A 23,828-nucleotide genomic window follows, 5' to 3' on the forward strand; every position below is an offset into this window, starting at 1 on the left:
ATTAATATCCATCTAGATTCTCAATCTTAATGAACTCTTCTTTTTGTAAAATAAATTTTTAAGGCCCTGTATGGTTCTATCCCATATGAGGGGATCCCAATGCGACTCCATGTCCAAATAGTTGCATTTTACCTACTTTCAATGGTCGAAAACCATGGCAAGGGAGCCCCAGATCAGGATTTTTTGGGCGGATCACAGGAAGAAGTATTGGACAGTTCACCAAAACTAATCATTGGGTCTATAATTGAAACCTTTTTATCATGTAGCATTATTTACAGTGATGCTCTGATCAGGATTTTAGACATTTCAGGGCCTATGTTTCATTTTGGAAAATGGGGTGATCCCCCCCCCCCCCTTTAAATTCATTGAATAGTTTGTATTTCATCATAATTTATGTAAAGTTCATTTTACCCCCCTCAAATTTCCCTCCCCTCATTTTCTCCCTTTCAAAATGAAGAAAATAATCACCTCCCTATAAATGCTCACTGCAAAGTGCGATGCCTGGAGTGAGTATGGTGTAGCATGGTGTTACGTTCCACCCAGTCTAGGATAGGGGAACAACATTAAAGAACTTCAATTTTAACAAGACAATGTTTGGCTCCAAAGGTTATGTACCAATAACAACAGAAATGTGGTACAACAAGAGGTATTTGGTGTAACACACGTATGTTGTTCACATACCTGTGTTTACCCGGCATGGAGAGGTTGGGGGTAACTGTTAAAGTAATAATTACAAGAGCTTCTAGGTTATCAGATAAGCATTCAACAGCCCTGTTGTTTAGGTTATTTGTGTTTGCGCACATGATATCAGGAAGCAATGTAATACACGCATGACATCGATGCGCAAATTCAGTTACCCCTCCAACTTCTAGTTTTATTGATAACCTATATCTTATCACATGCGTTTTGGCTATTGATATTACAGAAGTCCTGTGGTAAAATTACATCATTAAACTCCATCTAGCCTACCTTTGTAAAGTTAATCTGAATAGGGCTTTAGTCTCAACATTTTCCCCTCCCACATACACAAAAAAGGCATAGGCTTAATGTTGTGCGAATTAAATTTTTAGAAATTACTGATGCAAACACGTTGAAAAGCTTCTTCTCAATTGTTATTACAGGTGGCTGTTCGGTGGATTCGGTGGCTGCGTTCTGTGTGTGTGAAAGTGTGTGTGTGTGTGTGTGTGTGAGAGAGAGAGAGAGCGTGTGTGTGTGTTCGTATTTGTTTGTGTCTGTTCGTGTGTATGAGCATGTCACACATCATAAATAGTTTCTTCAACTTATTAAAATATTTTACTTTACTGTAACTATCTGTTTCTGCTTCTTTATCATATTTATAGTGTGTAATTATAAAATACATTATATCCTTCATCACACATATTGTGTCTGGTCACGTTATATCTTATATCAGAATATTATATTACTATTAAGCCCACTATGGATATTAAAATATGCCGAACCATATGTCCTGTATCATAGCTACATGAATGAACTTTGCAGCAAAAAAAAAACCGTGTGAAAATCAGTTCAGTATTTAGTGAGACATGATGAATTTAATGCGCTGACAGCCAGCTCATTTCACCTGACATACAGATTACACTGAACGGAGCGGATGACCGGTTTAAGATGGCGGCTCCAATTCTTGTCCGTGCCAATAGGCAGTAGCGGTCGACAGGGCGTCTACCTATAGGATGTTTATGACAGTGTAACTCATATTGAACCTTGTGATGCCAATCCAATCAGCCTGATTAGATCAACAAGGCGTAGCTGACCTTTGAGATGAGACAAGAGGTCAACGTCCGAAACCTTGATTGCCTCAAAATGGAAAACAATGTGTGCACGTTCTCAGTTAATATATTGTTGTATTGGACTCTAAATTAAACAATTAAATATATTTGTAATCCTTCACCATTTACTGTTACATTAGTGTTTTAAAAAAAAGCTTGCCAGCAGAAATGTGACAGAGACAAAAAATATGAATTGTCGTTCATATTATAAAAACAGTCAGTTTTCAGTTTCAGTTTTTTCAGTTACTAGCCAGATTTTTTCCCCGTTCATCTCCTGCTGCTCACAGAGATCCACAGAGACTACTGTTTCATGATCGAAATGTTTAGTGACTGACAGTAATAGAATAGAGTTGCAAACTACTCAGCTTTTTATGAAATCTGGGTCATGATTTATGTAGGCCTAAACATCATTCTCAAAAAAGTTTTCATTTACATCAACCCGCATAAATACGCCATTGAGGGCCATCATAACTATGCTAAAACTATGGACGGCAGTGTAGGGAGAAGATAAAGCCATGCAAGCCAATCAGAATCCCTGCTCTGCTTCGCCTCTGCTCCTCCATTTAATAGAGCAGTTGTATTTGCATATGCAAACAGACCAAGATGTTTGCACAAAAGTAAAAATTAATACCACCTTAACAGCATCGATGATCAGTAGCCAAACGAACTGTAAACATAGGGCGTTCACATGATGTTAAGCATTTTCTGGAGCATAATGTGACGTTTGAGAACCTAAAACCCCGTTTCTCCTAGTTGACACGGCAACACATAACCGGCGTTATCAGAAATCTCCACTTTGGCCGGAGGTTTTAGAAATAATCATTTTCCGTGATAAAAACTGGGTTTTCGTGTAAATCAGAGGCCAAACCGCAGAAAAATATCTGTCTTCCCTTTGTGTAAACGGGGCTTTATTTTACCATTATTTTGTGTTTATTCACTTAAAGTCCTAATCCTTTAATTGTACAATCCCCCTCCCAAGCACAAAAGTGAAACTCCATCAATGTCTCCACCCACAATTTGGACTAATAAATAGGGCCTTAACGCAATCATCAGTATTAAACTGCAGCCTGCAGTTTCTGGAAAGAGCTGCTGCTTCAGTTTTAATATCTTGTAGAGGGTGTGATCTCTCCAGAAACTGAAAACACCAGCTTCTTTTTTTCAGGATTTAAGGATGTGGTGGTTTTTGCTTTTCTTAGAATGGCTTGTGGACTGGGCTCGTGGCACGTTCTGGTATCTGTTTGGCAGGAGAAGTGGACTGTGCAATGGGACTATCAGTCCTCCTGGTCCACCAGTTGTAGAGCAGAAGAAAAAGGACCGAGTGCTCCGGAAAGGTATGTAAACTTTAGAGGTGTTGCGTGCTAGTGAAACAAAGCTGACTGCAAATGGAAGATGTCCAGTCCATTGGTAACTAACGTTATTTCTTGACCAACAGAATTTGATGAATTTGAAGTGCCCAGAAACTTGGACGTCATTGTGATTGGCAGTGGTATTGGTGGTTTGACTGCAGCGGCAACTTTAGCCAAACTAGGAAAGAAAGTCCTGGTGTTGGAGCAAGACAAGCAGGCAGGAGGCTTGTGCAAGACCTTCACTGAGAAAGGCTTTGAGTTTGACTGTGGTAAGAACCTCAATGATGTTCATGGAGTTACATAAGTTATCAAATGCTGAATACCTCAAATTCTATAACATTTTGTCCAAGGCTTCCATTATCTTGGACAACTTCAAGAGAACGGCTTCTTGAAAATTGCATTGGATCTGATCACTGATGGCCAAGTCCATTTTGCTGAGCAAGGTTCCCATGTGGACACTGTTGTTATTGGTAAAGGAACTCAATATAAAGAATACACCATTTACAATGGCAAGAAGCAGATGGTGGCTCATCTTAAGAAGCAGTTTCCCAATGACACTAAAGCAGTAGAGGAGTTCTTTAAAATCATGAAGGTATTTGGTTGATTGCTCTACAGCTTCTTTATCAGGCATTACAGAGTGATTTGGTTTCACAAGTTGTCTTCTCCTTCTAGATCTGTTCAAAGAAGATCCATCTGCTGTGTATGCTGAAGATGGTCCCTCTCTGGTTTGCTCGCTTCATATTGTGGAGTGGAATCGCTGACTTGATCTCCCCAATTTTCAGATACTCCCGCACCAGTACAACAGACATGGTCCAGTCTTTTACAAGCAACCGTGACCTCCTCACTGTGTTTTCTCAAATATTTTATGGTAAGAAACTTCTGTTGTGTAACAAGCACTTGGCCTTATAATGTAATTTTAGAAAAATTCTATTGTCTTTCTCTTGCTATTTCTAGGTGTCCCACCCAAAAACTCCAGCTGCATGATTGATGCCCTTTTCCTGCACCACTCCAAGCGAGGTGTTTACTATCCTAAGGGTGGCGCTAGTGAGATCCCATACCACATCATTCAGGTTTTGGAGAAGCATGGCGGAAAAGTCCTGGTCAACGCTCCTGTGTCCAGCATTCTAGTTACCAGTCAACAACATGCATATGGTGAGTATTGAACTAGGGCCATGTCATTGCTTTCTTATGGCGGTAGGTTTGGAAGTCAAAGATGTGTGGCATCCATTACATTTTTGGCTTCACTTAGATGTGTGAAACAAGGGTTGTCTCTTTTCCTAGGAGTGGCTGTGAAGACTGGAGGTAACGATATTGAAATTCAGGCTCCTGTGATCATTTCAAATGCTGGCATGTTCACCACCTTCAAGAAGCTTCTGACTCCAGAGATCCAGGCAAATCCAAGTAAGTGACCATGTCTTCAATACAGGCAGTCTTCACTCATATGACATGCTTGATTACTAGCCAGATTTTTTTCCCCTTCATCTCCTGCTGCTCACAGAGATCCAGGATTATCTTTATACTCTAAAGCCAGGCAAAGGCTTTTTCCAGGTGTTTGCTGGCTTTAATGGCACTAAAGAAGAACTGGGCATCTCCTCAACCAACATGCGACTGTATAAGAGCAACAACATGGATGAAGTGTAGGTCTTCAAGTCAATCTCGTTTTCAATTTGTTAAAAGCACATCTATAAACTCAACTGACTTTCCTTAGGATGGAAGAGTACTTTGATTCTGACAAGGAGGACGCACCTGACAGCATCCCCATGATGTACATTTCCTTCCCCTCTGCTAAGGATCCCACCTCATGCACTCGTTTCCCAGGTTAACTCCCCCTCTCTGTTTACAGTAGTACACCCAGAACCATCAAAGTAAATTCACCAACTAAAGTGTCATTTGGGGGTGGTTTGTTTTAGGGCAATCACGCATGGTGATCCATACCATGGTCAATCCAAAGTGGTTTGGACAGTGGAACAATGTCAATGAGACCGAAAGAGGTGAAGAATATGAAAAATACAAGATGAGATTTGCTAATCATCTCTTTGACTGGGCGTGTGTCCACTTCCCCAAGCTGAAAGAGAAGGTACTTTTTTTTCATATTTGTACTGCTTGACAACTAATTTGACATGGAACTTAAGTAATTGATACTTTTACTGTCTTCCATAGTTGGTGCTGTTGCACGCAGTCAGTCCCATCAACATGCATGGTTTGGGGGCCACATATGGATCTATGCTGTCTGCAGAACACAATCTGGAGAGAAACCAACCTCTGAACATTGCCAAGATCAGGTGCAACACACCCATCAAGAACCTCTACCTGTCAGGTAATGACGTTCTTTAGCTTTGTGTAGAAGCTACTAATTTAGGCAGCTATTTTGGCCCTTTACAGGCATATCAGTTGTGTTGGTCTTATTCCTGTATGAAAATCTGCTATTTTTTTTTTTCAGGACAAGATGTTTTCTCTGCTGGTTACTCCGGTGCTCTCCATGGTGGTCTTCTCTGTGCTTCAAGTGTTGTGGATCACTGTCTGTATGTTGACCTTCTGCTCCAACAAAAGAAACTCAAGAGGAAGGTGGTCAAGAAACTAGAGTGAGAATATATTACATGTATCTTTACAGGAAAAGTTTGTCCAATCGTCATTTTCATACTGTTGTATCTTGTTTTGCTCCTCATTTGTCCCTTCCGCTGCAACTCTTAATAAAGTTATGATTTCTGCACAATGTGTTCCTGGTAGTTTTCCAGAAAACCATTTATAAGTGCTACTTTTTACACTTCACTCAAAGTTCTTAAAATTGGTTGGTAACTGTTCATGGTCTCTCACTAGATGGCAGCATTTCAAACTTTAGTTTGTTGAAGGGAGTTTCAGACACCATGGTTCCTGACTTTCATTTGTGAATGGGATGTGTATTTTCATTAGCAAGTGTACAAAAGATTGCAGCCTATTACACTACAGAATGACAAGGATTCCACTTTAGGCTGTTCATCCCTCCCTTTTGATTAGGTGTGTTGTGAAATAATCTTTTATTTAAGTTTTTTTTCAAGGAACATCTTATCGAAAGGGGAATGGTGATTTCACATGGAGAGTGCTTTTTATATTGAATCCCATGGCTTAAAATATTATGTTTTAAAAGTTGCAATATTCTGCATAAAATACTTCTTGTGGATCTAGTGACTGAGTCTATAATTTGGAGCTCAAGTCTCATTGAACAGCACTAAAAAAAAATCCAGTCATCAAGTATGCCTTGCATAATAAGAGTATGGCTGTTCATGAAAAACTAACTTTGTGCTATTTGGTGATTCCTACTATGGTCAATCCAAAGTTGTTTGGATGGTGGAACATTAAAGAGAAGAATATGAGAGATTTTCTAATCACCTTTTCGACTGGGCTAGGGTTCGCAGTGTCTCAGTGGTTCATGTAGGTTGTCTACAAACCGAAAGGTTGGTGATTCAATCCCTGGTTCCACCTGATCAAGTGTCGAGGTGTCCATGAGCTAGACACCTAACCCCAGCTGCTCCCGACGAGCTGGATGGTGCCTTGTATGGATGACAACACCGTCGGTGTATGAAGGGGTGAATGTGAGGCAAATGGAAAGTGCTTTGGTGGCCATTGGGTTTGTGAAAGCGCAATATAAATGCACTCCATTTACCATCAAAAACCTCTACCTGTCAGGTAATATTCCATGTTTAAGTGTTTAGACGTTAGATGAGCATAGCTATGTAGGAAACCAGCTGTCATTATTCAGAAATATTGAACTGCTTAATGCTGTGATAGATGAGTCAGAATTATTCAGAGAATCTTAAAATAATATATTTAATAATAAAAATAAGAATTCATTACATTTATATAGCGCTTTCAGGGTACTCAAATCGCTTTACATGGAAGGGGGAATCTCCTCAACCACCACAAATGCGCAGCATCCACCTGGATGATGCAAACGGCAGCCATATTGGGCCAGAACGCCACCCCACACCAGCTTACTAGTGGAGAGGAGACCAATGAGAGATGAAGCCAATCAGTATGGGGATAATTAGGAGGCCATGATGGACAGAGGTCAAGGGGCAAATTTGACCAGGGGTGCTTCTCAATATCGCTCCTCGTCTCCTCGCTCCTCCATGACCCGGAAACCGATCGAGCTCAGCCATCTTGAAGGACATCTCAATTCTCTAATTGCACCATGAGGAGTCGAGGATCGAGGAGATAGGAGGCTTCCTGAGGAGTCATAAGCGAGGATACACAGGTGCATCCTACGCGGAACTGTTATATTGACTAAACGTGATGCATGTGCAAATTCTCCTCCCCCTTCACATCGGTCACAATCATTTTAATTTATAATTTACCTTTGCAGTTTATATAAACCACACATCTCAGATATTTAAACAGTAGCCTATAGCCTATCTTTATTATTATTTATTATGAATTTATTAAATAACCAAACTTCAACATCATAAGGGCATATCCTTTTAGCGCTGCTGATGACACTGTGGAGTAGTGACGCTCGAGTGATCAAGTATTCCAATGGATATAAAAAAGCTTTTATTCGATTCCTCTGTCCTCCTTTCCTTTCCTCGCTTCCTTCCCTCGTGTCCTACAGGGGGTGGAGCTGAGACGCAAGGAAAGGAAACGAGGATGCACAAATAAGAAATGAGAAGCACCCCCGGATAATGAGGTTACACCCCTACTCTTTCTCTAAGGGCATCCTGGGATTTTTTCTAATGACCACAGAGAGTCAGGACATCTGTTTAACGTTTCATCCGAAGGACAGTTTTCTTTGACAGTATAGTGTCCCCGTCACTATACTGAGGCGTTAGGACCCAAGACCAAAGGGTGAGCACCCCCTGCTGGCCTCACTAACACCTCATTAGTTCACATTTTATGCAAAACAGCAGTTAATCGTTAAGCAGCTAACTCAAAGCAATCAGTCTGCAAGTGAGATTGAATTAAGTGTCTCCACCCACAATTTGGACTAATAAATAGGGCCTTACCTCAGTCACATGTATTAAACTGCTGTCTGTGGTTTCTGGAAAGAGCTGCTGCTTCAGTTTTAATATCTTGTAGAGGGTGTGATCTCTCTAGAAACTGAAAACACCAGCTCCTCTTTTTCAGGATTTGAGGATGTGGTGGTTTCTACTTTTCTTGGAATGGCTCGTGGACTGGGCTCGTGGCACGTTCTGGTATCTGTTTGGCAGGAGAAGTGGACTGTGCAATGGGACTATCAGTCCTGCTGGTCCACATGTTGTAGAGCAGAAGAAAAAGGACCGAGTGCTCCGGAAAGGTATGTAAACTTTAGAGGTGTTGCGTGCTAGTGAAACAAAGCTGACTGCAAATGGCAGGTGTCCATTCCATTGGTAACTAACGTTATTTCTTGACCAACAGAATTTGATGAAATTGAAGAGTACAGAAACTTGGATGTCATTGTGATTGGCAGTGGTATTGGTGGTTTGACTGCAGCGGCAACTTTAGCCAAACTAGGAAAGAAAGTCCTGGTGTTGGAGCAAGACAAGCAGGCAGGAGGCTTGTGCAAGACCTTCACTGAGAAAGGCTTTGAGTTTGACTGTGGTAAGAACCTCAATGATGTTCATGGAGTTACATAAGTTATCAAATGCTGAATACCTCAAATTCTATAACATTTTGTCAAAGGCTTCCATTATCTTGGACAACTTCACGAAAACAGCTTCTTGAAAATTGCATTGGATCTGATCACTGATGGCCAAGTGCATTTTGCTGAGCAAGGTTCCCATGTGGACACGGTGGTTATTGGTAAAGGAACTCAATATAAAGAATACACCATTTACAATGGCAAGAAGCAGATGGAGGCTCATCTTAAGAAGCAGTTTCCCAATGACACTAAAGCAGTAGAGGAGTTCTTTAAAATCATGAAGGTATTTGGTTGATGTCTCTACAGCTTCTTTATCAGGCATTACAGAGTGATTTTTTTTTTTTTTTTTTTTTTTTTTCACAAGTTTTCTTTTCCTTCTAGATCTGTTCAAAGAAGATCCATCTGTTGTGTATGCTGAAGATGGTCCCTCTCTGGTTTGCTCGCTTCATATTGTGGAGTGGAATCGCTGACTTGATCTCCCCAATTTTCAGATACTCCCGCACCAGTACAACAGACATGGTCCAGTCTTTTACAAGCAACCGTGACCTCCTCACTGTGTTTTCTCAAATATTTTATGGTAAAAGAGACTGTTCCCAACATTTAGGCTTTTAATGTATACGAGAACTATAATTTTTTTTTTTCCTCTCAAGGTGTCCCACCCAAAAACTCCAGCTGCATGATTGATGCCCTTTTCCTGCACCACTCCAAGTGTGGTGTTTACTATCCTAAGGGTGGTGCTAGTGAGATCCCATACCACATCATTCAGGTTTTGGAGAAGCATGGAGGAGAAGTCCTGGTTAATGCTCCTGTTTCTAGCATTCTAGTCAACTGGAAAAATAATGCATATGGTGAGTTTTGAACTGGGGTAACGTCACATTGGGGTGTCTCCCTCTTATGGAAGTAGGTTTTGTACTGAAAAAGGCCTCCTCTACAACTTTTGGTTCCAGTAACTTTCAGATGCATGAAACCATTGCTTAGTAGATTATCTTTTTGCTTAGGAGTGGCTGTAAAGATTGGAGGTGATGATGTTGAAATTGACGCTCCTGTGATCATTTCAAATGCTGGCATGTTCACCACCTTCAAGAAGCTTCTGACTCCAGAGATCCAGGCAAATCCAAGTAAGTGACCATGTCTTCAATACAGGCAGTCTTCACTCATATGACATGCTTGATTACTTACCAGATTTTTTTTTCCCCTTCATCTCCTGCTGCTCACAGAGATCCAGGATTATCTTCATTCTCTAAAGCCAGGCAAGGGCTTTTTCCAGGTGTTTGCTGGCTTTAATGGCACTAATGAAGAACTGGGCATCTCCTCAACCAACATGCGACTGTATAAGAGCAACAACATGGATGAAGTGTAGGTCTTCAAGTCAATCTCGTTTTCAATTTGTTAAAAGCACATCTATAAACTCAACTGACTTTTCTTAGGATGGAAGAGTACTTTGATTCTGACAAGGAGGACGCACCTGATCGCATCCCCATGATGTACATTTCCTTCCCCTCTGCTAAGGATCCCACCTCATGCACTCGTTTCCCAGGTTAACTCCCCCTCTCTGTTTACAGTAGTACTCTCAGAACCATCAAAGTAAATTCACCAACTAAAGTGTCATTTGTGGGTGGTTTGTTTTAGGGCAATCACGCATGGTGATCCATACCATGGTCAATCCAAAGTGGTTTGGACAGTGGAACAATGTCAATGAGACTGAAAGAGGTGAAGAATATGAAAAATACAAGATGAGATTTGCAAATCATCTCTTTGACTGGGCGTGTGTCCACTTCCCCAAGCTGAAGGAGAAGGTGTTGTTTTTTTTTTTTTTTTTTTTTTTTTTTTTTTTCCCATTTCATATTTTTTCTGCTTGACCTAATAAAGTTACAAATGGAACTTAAGTGATTGTAACTTTTACTGTCTTCCATAGTTGGTGCTGTTGCACGCAGTCAGTCCCATCAACATGCATGGTTTGGGGGCCACATATGGATCTATGCTGTCTGCAGAACACAATCTGGAGAGATACCAACCTCTGAACATTGCCAAGATCAGGTGCAACACACCCATCAGGAACCTCTACCTGTCAGGTAATCTCTATATCTTTGTTCTAAAGTTAATACAGGTAGTTATTTTGCCCATTACAGGCATGTCCGCTGTTTTTGTTCTCTTTTAATTTCCCATGTGACTTTCACTTCAGGACAAGATGTTTTCTCTGCTGGTTACGCTGGTGCTCTGCATGGTGGTCTTCTCTGTGCTTCAAGTGTTGTAGATCACTGTCTGTATGTTGACCTTCTGCTCCAACAAAAGAAACTTAAGAGGAAGGTGGTCAAGAAACTAGAGTGAGAATATATTACCCATTTTGACACGGTGTGCTTTTGTATACAGGTAAAGTGTGCCTAATGGGAATTTTCATGTTGTTGTATTGTTTTGCTGCTCATTTGTCCCCTTTGCTGAAACTCTGAATAAAGCTGTGACTACACGATTTGTTCCTGGTAAGAGTTGGTACTTGAATTTTACATGCTGCCAAAACTAGGTCTAATGTAGTTGGACTTTTCTAAAATCATTTTACAGCAAATGAGTTGTCCCAAAATAGTGGTCTAGTGTTAGCTGTGAAGCTCTCATTTACTTGCTAATATGGCTCTTTCGGGGTTGTCTCTAGCCTGGCAACCTGTCACTTTCAAAAGCGTTTCAGACACCTACCTTTGTACACAAGTTCTTAACTAACTTGTTTGGTAATTTGTTCATGGTCCTTCACTATGCTTTACATAGAGGGAATTAAAACGATCAATATAATTAAAACTATTTCGAGTAAAAATAAAAAAAACCCATCTGAGATGGAAGAGATTGATCTGGTTTACCGTGCTACTGGACATCCAGCCCAGGGACGTAGGCCTACTCTGCTGAGGTGGTGATGCCCAGCAGGGCCCTGACAGAGCATGCTTCTGCTACTGTTACCCTTAACAACACTCTTAACGACTTGTACTCTCAGCAGTACAAGTAACTTACTCCTTCACTCGCCTCATCGGAGTGAAGACTCTCTGACTCTTCAGTACAGTACTTCAAGGCAGTGCAGTAAAAAAGTTGCATAGTGCTCATTTAGTAAATGCGTAGCTAAACAGATGTGTTTTGATTCTGGATTTGAATGACTGCTGTAGGAGCACACCTGAAACTCAAAATAATAAGTTATCTGAACTAAATAAATGATTTAAGTTGATTTGACAAAAGGAAAAAAATGTTGTGATAACAAATCTTGAAAATATTTTTTTTTTACAGTGTATGTTCATATTTTCTGGTCCCCTGTTCTGTATGAGCTGCAACTGTTTTATGGTCTTTTTAGGGAGGCCATTACAATAATCCACCCTGAAGGTGATGAAAGCATGAACAAGTTTCTCTAAGTCTTGATTGGAAACAAAGCATCTAATTCTCGCAATATTTTTCAGGTGATAGTATTCTGATTCAGTTTTGACATGATTATTGAAACTAAGGTCTGACTCGAGACACACCAAGAATCCTGCTTTTTCGCCACCTTCGTTCAGTGTGCCGAGTATAGATCACTGCAGTAGTGCAGCAGGATGGTGTGCAGGGGCGAATCGAGCTATTAAAAGCTGCTGCTGCTGTATAAATAGCCCAAGCGTATAAACGTTGACTCTGGCAGTATTAGATGCTGCAGCCAGCTCCCTGCAGGAAGCTGTTGACGTTAGAAAGCACGCTATCCATCTAAACCACAGATGAATGGAGCCTTCTGCTTAAATCCAAATAATAATAACACTGCAGTTTAACTGAACATTGTTATTCGTGCTCTTTTATTATCAGGATCGGCCCCCGCTGCTATTTCAGAAGCAGTGTGGATACCAGTCGTGAGTATTCAGTGGAAATTTGGGCTCTGAATTTGCCTGGTTTATGCAGATGGTGGCTGTTCCCTGTAGCTACTGAAGGGGATATAAATAGCAGCAGTTTCTGCCTCATCCCTCAGTGCGTCTCACACACAGACACTCGTATACACACGGTACAAACACACTCTGAGTGTGTCTTTCGCTGTCTCCTTCATATATATACACTCTCACCCCTTGCTCATCAGTTTGACATCTAGCTTAAAATATAATTTCTTCTCTGCATCTCTAGCTCAGGAATAACAATTCACAAAGTAGATCTTGCTGTTGTCTTTAAGGATTTATATCTATTTTAATTTTATTGATAAGCCATTTTATATAATACGTATTTAGCAAGCTGACAATGTTGTTGTCAGCTTGCTAAATATGATGTTTATGATGTTGTAATTAATTAATTTTGGCTACAGAACATATTTACAGAAGTGCCTTTTTTCTGTACATGCGTGACTCTGACATTGATCGGAAAGCTAGCAAACTACTTCAAAGGCTGTCTGTCAATACAACACACAACTGCTGGATTGATCTGTTAATATGTGCACAATCACTATGTGAGTTGAATTGCTCCTGTAATGCATCTGTAGTCCTTGATGTTTCATTTATATTGACATGCAGTTTATGAACTTTTTCTCTATGTTGGGGAATGCAGATGCTTGACTTGCATCTTGGCACGAGGCGCACTCTACTTCAAAAACTTTGTTTGCCCATTTAGAAACATAATTTTAAATATACTAAGAAGAGTCCAAATGTCTGAGAACACTAGTGAAAATGTTTATTTGATTAGTGACTGAAGTGTTCACCATCCATATTTGTCCAGGTTAAATTATTTTGAATGATTTTGAATGTGGTCCATCCATCCGTCTGTCCATCCATCCATAAATAATCATATGTTGTATGAGGGCTGTGATCAAAACCTAACATTCACTGAGTAAAAACTCTCTCTGCTGAAATTTGGACCCAACTGTTCTACATTTTGCGATAATTGACAACATTTCACTGCTCATTCCACCCCCCTGCTGGGCTTATTATTCTCAGTTTCCAGAATGATTTAACACAAGCCTGCCTGCTTGTTTTGACTTGAACAGGAATAGAAATACATGTAGGATGCTGGAGTTCTTCATGTATTTGTGTTTGTTTTTAGAAAATTGCGTATGTTACTGCAATGGCATATTCATATACACATTCTAAACTCATTTTTGTAAGGAGTTTGTTTTAATTAAAATCACTGGTGCGTGTTTTTTAGTCTAGTCTTTTTTATCAGTGAAGAAACACAAAAACTATTCATCAACAAACATTTCAAAAGTAGGCTAATTTGTCTGAGGAGAGTTCTGAAGTTTTGTGATTGGTTCAGAGTTGTCTAGAGAAATCTTGCTGTGTCCATTCACGCAGTGTTTATCGCCACGTTGTTTTGCAGTAAATCAGACAGTCCAATTCTGCATGGTACTTAGTATTTTATTATCCAGCTGTGCATACAGTATGCCCCCTTCTCGGAAATCTTTTGCATTTAAGGGGAGGAACACGTTTTTTTACCTACACCCATACACTCCATCACCGCCCTCTCATGATTGTTTTTCCATTTTAATGGACTGCTCTAAACTTTACCTTGGAGAGTGTCCCCGCTGTGCTGGAGTCCTTTGTATTGGCGCAGTGCCTTTGCCTCTGGATGGACCATCCTGTCTGCAGGCAATGTGCGTGTTTGTGAGCAATTCATCTTTCTGAACTGAGTCCCATTATTCCCATTCCAATTCCCCACCCTGAGATTTTCTCTGCAAACATTCACAACATTCCAACAGGTGCGAGCTTAGCTTGGGAATTCACAATAAAACACCTCACGGGTCACTCACCGGACTTTATATAAATTAATAACAATGGTTATTTTAGATCTAAAGGAGGCTTTTCTCTTTTCAAATGCACAGTGAAGACAGATTTGCTGGTTAACCAACTGAATCCCAGACAACTTTACCAAAGTCTGCGTAGCCTATTGGATTGATGATTCTCCCATGTGCACAGTATTTTGAACAGACTGATGAAAAAAGCTATGTACATAGTGTCCCTATATTGGGCTATATTGGTAAGACAATGAGTGCATTCAGGAATAGCTGAGACATTGTCGAATGCATTGTGACCACTTGTAGAAAAAGGAAGAGGAGACCTTGTAATGCTGAAAATGGTATAGCTAAAGAAAAGGAAGATGGTTTTTGTTTTGTTTTGTTTTTTGGTAAAGGCAGCACAACTTTTTATAGCTCGTGGTGTGTCATGACCATAGACTGTAAAAAAGATGGACGACGGCCCTTCGAGGGCTTGTATTGAAGCCGCCAATGTCCCGATATGGCGCTGACATCTTTGGACTTGAGTCTGCGCACAAGCGTCTACATGCGCAGACAGTCGTGAGTCAAGGCCCCGCCCTCACTCTCGCTGAATCAATCGCAAGCACACGCCCGCGCACATGTCCTAAGTGGCCTCTGTCTGCTCCGTTCCTCTCCAGTGGTGTCTGCTGATTGCAATACCTCGTTAATACAACTACCACATAGTCAACATTATGAAAAAGTCTGTTGATGCTTCAGTGACTACTTCGCACAGAGAATCTGTCAATAGCCCCGCCCCCTTTTCAGCGTTGCGCTCGTTGTCTTGACTTCCGGTCTGTATTTCCACAGCGATCTTGCATAGGTATGAACTGCTCGTAAAAAATTCCCGGTCGACATTTGTTAAGACATCTGCTTTACAATGATAAACATTACAATGCTCATGATAACTTTTGTTAACTCTACAATAAGTAAATCCACATCAGAGCGACCACAAAAACGGAAGTTCAAAGACAATATTTTAAAGATGACGGCGCCCACGTTTCTCTGGTGCATAAGGTCTATAGCATCAACTAACTAACTAAAACAAACTTATTTTAAAAACAAACTCTTGAAATTATATCAACGTGATAGAAACTACAATAAATGACAGAAACTATCTTTGGAAAAGGGATATGTGACGTGTAATTTAATTGTTCTCACGTCCATTTGAATAACATGGGGTGTAGTCTCGCGTAGCCAGACCTTCAGACTGACGGCTGAAGGTCTGGAATTCATAGCAGCTTTCTTTGGTCAAGGCCCGCCCATAAGGCCGTTAGACCGACATGTCAAACAACCAATTACAGTTCGTTTCGTTCAGCGTCATGTTTCGGGGCGTGGAAATGTCCCCACAACAACAGACCGGTGTGCAACAAGTCAGTCAGCAGTCACCGGAGGCGCTAACAACGCTCCGTGTTATTAAATTCACCCACGAACTCGCTCATGTCCATCTTATGTCCGCTTTGTCACACGAATGTAAGTTACGTCCCCGCCCCAGTGCGCTCACGCCTACTAAATAAACGCCTCACCTCCGGCGCCGCGCACTCGCTACATTCCCTTTAGCCTTTAGTTTAGCACATCTAGTGGATGCATAACGCAAACCCAGTCAAACGTTTGACTCTGCAGTATCTTATGTGCCTTATAATCCAGTGTGCGCGACCTATATATGAATACTGAATCGGCCAGCTGCGATGTCAGCGTCTGTTTCATGTTTGTCCACAAACGCAGCTGATATACCCTTCGCAATTAAGTACTTCACTTGATCTTCCATAATAGATTGGAGGGGACATACAACTACGTTTAGCTGATCTTGAGAAATGCTCATTGTCACTCACATAGGCCACTCATATAAACACAACAGGTTTTCTTCCGCAATCACACGTCTGCGCTTTGTTTCCCGGCGGACCGAAAATAAACGCGACACTGACGCCCCCCGGAAATCCGATAAAATTCAACCAATCAGATGACGACTTCGACATTCCTGAAGTGTTTCCAGTTAAGTGTACCATATGCATCAGACGTTTAGCCAACGTTCCGTGGGCGTGACGTCTGAGGCTGAGACTACATGGGGTGGTGGGGTTTACTGGCCACCAGGGGGCGATCGAGACGTTTTGGCATCACGTTTGAGGGCTTGTGCTGCACGCTTGGTCATGACTCATGGTCAAATGTAGAGCGCATGCACAAAACTCGAATAATGTTGAAAAGGTTAATAATGTCTTTTTCATTTAAAAACTGGTGACAAGTACACACCTATGCAGTTTGTCTTGTTTGAAGAAGCCAAAATTATGATTTTATTTGATGATTAAAATGCTGTTGGTTTGGAGGCTAAGTTTTGAAATTTTTTGTGCAATAATACTTTTACGGTATTGTGGGTCAAATAAATGCAGCCTGGGTGAGTAGGCTATAAGAGACTATTTTCAAAAACATAAAAAATCTTACCCAAAACCTTTGATCAGTAGTGTATTTCACTGATATAACTCATACAAACAAAATGGAATATGCCGTTCTGCTCATGGATATCTTTTTATCATGCTTCTAAGTTCCTCAAACAAAACAATATTTAGTATCTTTCAAAAATCATTCGCTATTCCTGTGATATCTCTTTTTCAGAAGTGCTTGTTGTATTAACTTTGTTTCCAGGAAGACTGATAAAATCGTATAAAGCCAACCAATCAGATTAGAGCTTGCCAGATGCTCCAGACAGTCACTGAAGAGCTGTGGGCGGCTCTGTCTAAGGCTGAGAGTAATATGACAGCATCCACAGTGATAAACCAAACACACGCCACCACAGCTCCAAACACAAAATCCTGTACCGAGATGACATCCACACTGTCATCAGGGCTGACGTCGCTGAGCTCTCCTGGGATGTGGAGCTGCTAAACTAGGTCGCACACAAGGTAAAAAAGTTTGAAATAGACTTTGGCAGAATAAGGAATGGGCCAAGGGGGAGGAAAGAAAGAAAATATTCCATTTTGCCTCAGGACCTGGTTAGGTTGAGAGATGGTCCCATTTGAATATGAACTGTGACACGTACAGATGGACTGGGACTGAACAACAGTCTGGGCCTAATACACACTATTACTTCCTGTATTATCTAGTTCATTCTGTATTAACTAGTTTATTTAGTTTTTCAGTCTATTTTGATATGGCTGAAATAGCCTTTTTGTATTGCAATGGCAAAATATTATATTTTTATTCAGTGAGGATGCATTAAATTGATCATAATTGACAGTATAGACATTTATAATGTTAGAAAATAATTATTAACAAATCCTTAAAATATGTATCACAGTTTTCACAGTTTCCAACATAATAATAACCATTATTATTAATTCCAATAATAAATATGAATGCGAGTGTGTTTTTTTGAGTTGCAGAATGATGACATTTGCCATGTTATATCTGGTCAATTCTGCTTTGTAGTTTTTTTTTTTTCCTGTCATTGTATTACTTTCAATGTAAATGCAATGTAATGTATTTAAATGTAAATGTAAATAAATATAAATTTCATATTTATGTGTAAATTTTTATGTTTTTAATAACAAACCACTTACTCCACAATCTAACATGCAATGATGAGACTGTGTTAAATGAACAATTAAAATGTTTGCAAAAAGTGTAAAGTAAAAAAAATAAAAAAAATGGTGACATCCGAGTCATGTTTAGTCGAAGGTGCAAAAGCTCTTTAAATGAAATGCTTGCCTGACAGTGCAGGGAAAAAAAAAAAACCTGTTCCATTTTTTTTTTCTTTCCCTTGTCTCTTGTTTCATGTCCCTTGGGTGCTTGTTACTGGCAAAGAGATAAACTCCTATCAGAGAGTTTTAATTGGATCAATTTAATTACTGAGGGCAGCTTCATGTGATGCGCAGCATATTTATTGGCACTAAAGTACATTTGTACCTCACAGCAATATATTTTTTTCCTCTTGCAGTGTTTCAGAAGAACAGTGGGAGTTGTCTTCAGCTTAATGTTCTTTTGGTGTTAACACAGGTCATGTTCTTTAGTAGTAGGATAGTTCCACATATAATATTAATATTGTATTAATTACAAATGATATTAATTATGTTGTGAATTCTTTGCACTTTATGCCTTTAAGTATTATCTACTGGTGTATTTTAATCCTTTAATCTTTGAAGAGAGTATTATGTAGAATACTTTATGTGTGGAAAGTATGTAGTAAGTACGCAATTTTATTGGATGCTGTTTTAGCTTAAGCGACGCGTTTTCAATAGAGGGTTTTCAGCGACGTCACTTTCTGGGCGGTAACCCGGATGAGCGCCATTATGGAGGCACTCGGATGTAAACAACATCATGGACTGCACTGTTTTGTTTACTGAACACATTGTTACACCAAAAAACCCCATGGTAGGTGTGAAATGGTTTTTTGCACTCTTCTCTTTAACTTTTGGCAGTCTATAGAACTCGATGGATATTTTCCCGATGCGACCGATTAGTACAGACCAAAACTCGACTATTTTGCAGCAGAAATAATCAGCCAAATTTGCGAGTCCGTTCAGTTCAATGGCATTGTTTATGTTCAGTGCCTCCAAAATGGCCGACTTCCGGATTGATGACGCGGTATCTCTGAGTGCAGGACAAAAGTTTGACAAGGTGGTGAGTTTATTTCCTGATTTTATATTTGTACTACTGGATGTTTATACTGCTTAGATTATTTCTAATAGGCTACTAAGCCTATAAATCGTTGGTTTTTCACGGTCTTTATGTACATTAGTTTGTCACGTGAAACGCACGTGAAATTGCCTCTAGCATCGTGGCTATCTTGCTAATATTGGCCATACTTCCTTTAACTTTGTCTGCGTCTGCTAAAGATATCCTGTATTTATTAAACTTTAATACCATAACGAGGACGTTGTATAATGTACCTTTAGTTGTTTATGCTCTGTTAGATTCTGTTTGCTTGTTTGTTATTCTGCTAAACACATTTTTGAGAGAGCTGTTTGAAATTGTTTAATTGGTAATGTACTGTTTACAATGTATGTTTAACATTTAGTTATTTACTTCTGTTGATTTGTTTATTGCAGAAACTACCTCCAATGTAGTTCATATGTTTAACGTTACATGGCCAAGTCAGAGAACAAATTGATCTTTTTTAGTGGATCTTCCTAAGGCCTTAGAGGTGCCCTGTGGTATTATGGGATAACAAAGTTTCCACTGACTGCACTCCAGAACCTCAGTAGTAGTAGTAGATTATCCAGGAATTGTTCACCATTTCAGGCTGCATTAATAGATTTAATTTGATGTACTGATTTTTGCATACTACATACTTGGGAAGTGCACATTTGTTCAAAGGTTCCCTGGATCTGTTACAAGTTCTTGTTCAGAGACATCATAGTTTGCATAAAACTCTATATAAGAACATGGCTAAAAGTCTCTGTCTTTGAATGACGTCCTTTCACTGTCCAGAGGGACTTGATAATGTGAGCGTGTTGAAATGGATTAAAACTCTCAATGGACAGCTTTGGCCCTACTTTTACGCTGGAAAGCTATGCTGAAAAATCTCTCTCCAGTAGGCTACATTTCACAGCTCTCTCTCTCTCTCATTTTCTCTTAATGCCCTGTCTGTCTCTTGCTGTCTTTCTCTCTCCTCTCGGGGTGTTTGTGGTCCAGCAGTGATTGGCGTTGTGAGTGGGCATGTAATCCCTCTTTATACTCCCTTTTACAGTGTGTTTTGATTTACGTAGGGGTCAGCTGTAGTGTAAAGCAGGCCTTTTTATACTTCTTCCTGTAGTTTAGCCTGGACCTGCAGTGCTTTGAACTGCGTGAGGAGTAGGAGTGGCTGACGGAGCAGAAAGTGGCCAGAGAGCTGCATAAAATGGAATACATTTCTTTGAGACTGATCCAAGTTGTGTTTATAGTTATTTTCTTTCATTTAAGTCTGTTGCCTTTGGCTCTTACAAATTGCACATTGTGAAAAACATCCAATGAGGATGTATCCAGGTTTTAATGAAGGGAAAAAATAATATGCAACATCAGCAACATAATTGAGAATGAGACGTGGTCTGGAAACCACATCATTTTCTCGTGTTTGAGGCGTGGTTTACGAATGCCCAGAGCCTTATTATTGGGTGCTATGAATGTCTATCAAATGCGCCAGTACGTAGCTCATAGCCAATCGGTTCGATGATACCAGATGACTCATGTAAAGCGACAGAAAATTAGATGAGGAAGACAACAATGGTTCAGAGATTTATGTGTACACAAAACGTGTTTCTCAATGTCAAGGATACTTTCTTGGCAGGATGGGTCTTTCCAAGTAATATCCTTCAGAGGCTAGACGAGGCTCCTCTTTAGCATTAGCATTGTGCTAAATCCGGCATATTTACGTTCGACTATGTTTGTACGTTCATTGATATGCATTGTCCCATCTAAATAAATAAATAAAATAAATAAAGCATTCAGATAACACGTAAATGGAAAAGGCTAGCTAGTGCACGTCATTGCGTCATTACACCAGTGAAGGGTCCGCTTTCGGCACTGCAAAAGTGGTAGTACTACTGGTTTGGTTGCTGTACCACACTGTTTAAACACACTTGACAGTCCTTATTTTGTCTTGTCAGCCCTCTTAGAACTAAATAAAGTAAGGGATAATGTATAGAGAGACGGTTATTATAGCGAATACAACCCCGTAAACTCTAACTCGAAGCGGAGGGGTCTTGAATCAGCCTCAAGGAGTCGTATTTGCTGGAACAACTGCCTTGGTATACATTTTCCCACTTATACCATGGCTACCTACCAAATAAATCAATAATTTGACACAAAATATTTATTTAAAAAGGAGTGTATTCTGTGATTTTCGTTCTGTGATTGGTTCTCTATCTCAGGGGAAAATTTGGTTCAAGGTGGCAAGGCAGCTTGGGGAAACCGAAGCTAATGCAACATGGTTTCATCATAACATTTTAAAAGTTTCATTGCTATGGTTGTTTTTTTATTTTTATTGGAGACATTAAACTTTCAGTAGTCTTTTTTTTTTAATGTCAATTGAAAAAAAAAAGTTTTACCTATATCAGCTATTATACTTAACATTTTACATGCATGCATTTAGCAAACACTTTTATCCAAAGTGACTTGAAAAGATTGAACAATTCTTCAAAGAGCCAACAATATTCATAATAATGCCATGTTTATTATACTATTAGATTTGGGAGCCAGCTAGAGAAGAGGAGAGATGCAAGGTAGTTTTCTGTATGTTAAGTACTCATGATATTTAACATGAAACAATTGTTTTATTATAAAATCTATTTACCAGATTTGATTTGTAACATTAGCTGATAGGAAAGGCAAATTATCTTGAAGGTGGAATTAAGTCATTTTGATTAAAGGTTACAAATAGTTTTATTTTTTTTAATAACATGTGCTGATTTATTGTACACAGTAGGACTGTTTGGTTCTGTGTTAACTTGAAATGTTTGCAAGGACGATTTGCTAGACTGTGTCAATGCGGCAAACGCCTGCTTGCTGACTCAGCAGCGTCCTTCTTTTTCACGGCCACATGTGGGACTGGCACCATGCGTGTAATTGCATCTGTTCATGCACATCAGAGCATTACCAGCAAACACACTTTTGTTTGTTTGGTGTTTGCGATGCCACCCTATTGCTCTGAATGGAGAGATTTGAAATATGCAGTGCATAACACATCTCAGGACAAAGCTGTCAGCAGACAGCAGCCTGGCAACTCATGCATGTGTTGCTTCCATGATGCATTTCATGCACAGACACTGCCCCAGTCCATCCATCCCTCCCTCCGCTTACACGCCGATGTCTTCTGACAGATGACATTTTGCGAGTGAAAAGGAAAGCGTGTTTGTCCCATTATGAGCTCAGAAAAAAGCAGTGTAGACAGTGTGAAAATCATTTAGTCTAATATAGGTCATATTCTCTGCACACAGCTCCTCTGATTAACATGCATCTGAGAAGCCAATGTTTTGTTGGCATTGATGTCATTTGACAAGTGGTAGATTGCAGGCGCTGTCTTGGCAGCAGGACCAACGGGAAATGAATTGGGACTGATTACTATCGGTGTCACAATAGGAGCTCAACCTCTTTAAAAATAAATGCAAACATATATCATAGATTTTTAGCTCGTTTGAATATTAACAAAAGCTGTTTTCCCCAGCTGCTGTTCCCAAAGATGTTTGACCAGATTTGCAGTCTAGACGAGTTGACGCTATAGTTACTGAAGGTCAGAGCCAGTCTGCAGATTTTGGGCAGTTGGAGGTGACGTATTTCACAGAAAATCGTGTGATGGGCACAGACTTCTTTTTTTTTTTTTTTGCTTCATCAAACATGCTTGATATTTTGAGCTGATTTTAGAGCACTTAGGGCCAGATTTACTAACAACTTGCGCTAAAGCAAATCCTCTTTTAGCATTAACCCCCCCCCCCCCCCCCCCAACTGTCAGGATTTACTAAAGACAATGAAAAATTTGACCTGAAAAGACAGGGTTATTTTTGCGACTGACGTTTTTGCATATGTATTTTGCATATGTATTAGTTAATAAAGTTTGCACTGGTCTATTTACTGGTATTTGCACCATTACTGCCATTTAAAAGTTGTAAACCAGACACTAATTGGTAGATTGTGTTGGTCATTATGGAAATGACCGGACTGCGTTGGTGTTTTCATTTTGAGTGTCATTTAAATCACAGGCAGAACTTTCCTCTTCCAATGGCACTATTTGGGAATTACGGTCTCACACTAATTTGCCCTGTTAAGCAAATCTGCCTCTTATTGTTTTTAACAATAAGAGCCAAGAGCTTGTTGTATGCGGTACGACTTGAAAATCTGGTAGTGTGTGTGATTCCCAGTTTTTCTCTGTAACCTAACATTTACAAACTCTGCAACTTGCAAGTTTATGTTTCCTAGTGTTTTAAAATCTATTCAGATTATGCAATTTTTTGTTTTTTTTTATATTGAGTCATACTGTATAGATTTGAATTATACCCTAATGTTCTATGGTCAGCAATATTGCCTGTTGAACATTGTAAAATGTATTTGCCAAGTTGCTTTGGTGTATTGAAACTAAAATTAATAGTGAGACTTAAATTAAATCTTCAGAGTCATACTGAATACAACGATACCATCTTTCTATTCTGAGGTCAGCCATATTGCCCTATTTTTAATTTTATAGAAAATTATTCAGATGTGACCATTTCTCCAGGATCCTGAAGATAATAAGAAAATGGTATATACTTAAACAAATGTATTGTACTTGGGGATTCTCATGTGTTCTGTTTTATGTTTGGGTGGGTTTTGTCTTGTATTTGGGATCTGTGTCCCACTTTCATGAGTTTTTGTTTAGTTATTCATGGCTTGAATAGTGTTTGCACCATGTCGTTGATTATTTGATTATTTTGGTCTTTCAAGGTTTAAAT

General features: G+C 39.7%; 2 protein-coding genes across 2 annotated transcripts; both read left to right on the plus strand.

The window, feature by feature from the left end:
* The first annotated feature begins 2,895 nt into the window (after window positions 1–2,895).
* LOC120486995 (inactive all-trans-retinol 13,14-reductase-like) lies at window positions 2,896–5,846 on the plus strand. The gene is made up of 11 exons (XM_039683160.2): window positions 2,896–3,118; window positions 3,220–3,402; window positions 3,484–3,725; window positions 3,806–4,001; window positions 4,088–4,285; window positions 4,415–4,534; window positions 4,632–4,770; window positions 4,842–4,951; window positions 5,044–5,210; window positions 5,294–5,450; window positions 5,574–5,846. The coding sequence occupies exons 1-11, from the start codon at window positions 2,959–2,961 to the stop codon at window positions 5,717–5,719; spliced, it is 1,818 nt and encodes a 605-aa protein (XP_039539094.2). The 5' UTR covers window positions 2,896–2,958; the 3' UTR covers window positions 5,720–5,846.
* Window positions 5,847–8,118: 2,272 nt separating this feature from the next.
* On the plus strand, window positions 8,119–11,190 carry LOC120486994 (inactive all-trans-retinol 13,14-reductase). The gene is made up of 11 exons (XM_039683159.2): window positions 8,119–8,399; window positions 8,501–8,683; window positions 8,765–9,006; window positions 9,105–9,300; window positions 9,374–9,571; window positions 9,722–9,841; window positions 9,941–10,079; window positions 10,151–10,260; window positions 10,353–10,519; window positions 10,639–10,795; window positions 10,906–11,190. The coding sequence occupies exons 1-11, from the start codon at window positions 8,240–8,242 to the stop codon at window positions 11,049–11,051; spliced, it is 1,818 nt and encodes a 605-aa protein (XP_039539093.2). The 5' UTR covers window positions 8,119–8,239; the 3' UTR covers window positions 11,052–11,190.
* Window positions 11,191–23,828: the final 12,638 nt, after the last annotated feature.

Source organism: Pimephales promelas, chromosome 7, assembly GCF_988280905.1.
Source record: "Pimephales promelas chromosome 7, fPimPro1.hap1.1, whole genome shotgun sequence".
Classification (NCBI taxonomy): Eukaryota; Metazoa; Chordata; class Actinopteri; order Cypriniformes; family Leuciscidae; genus Pimephales; species Pimephales promelas.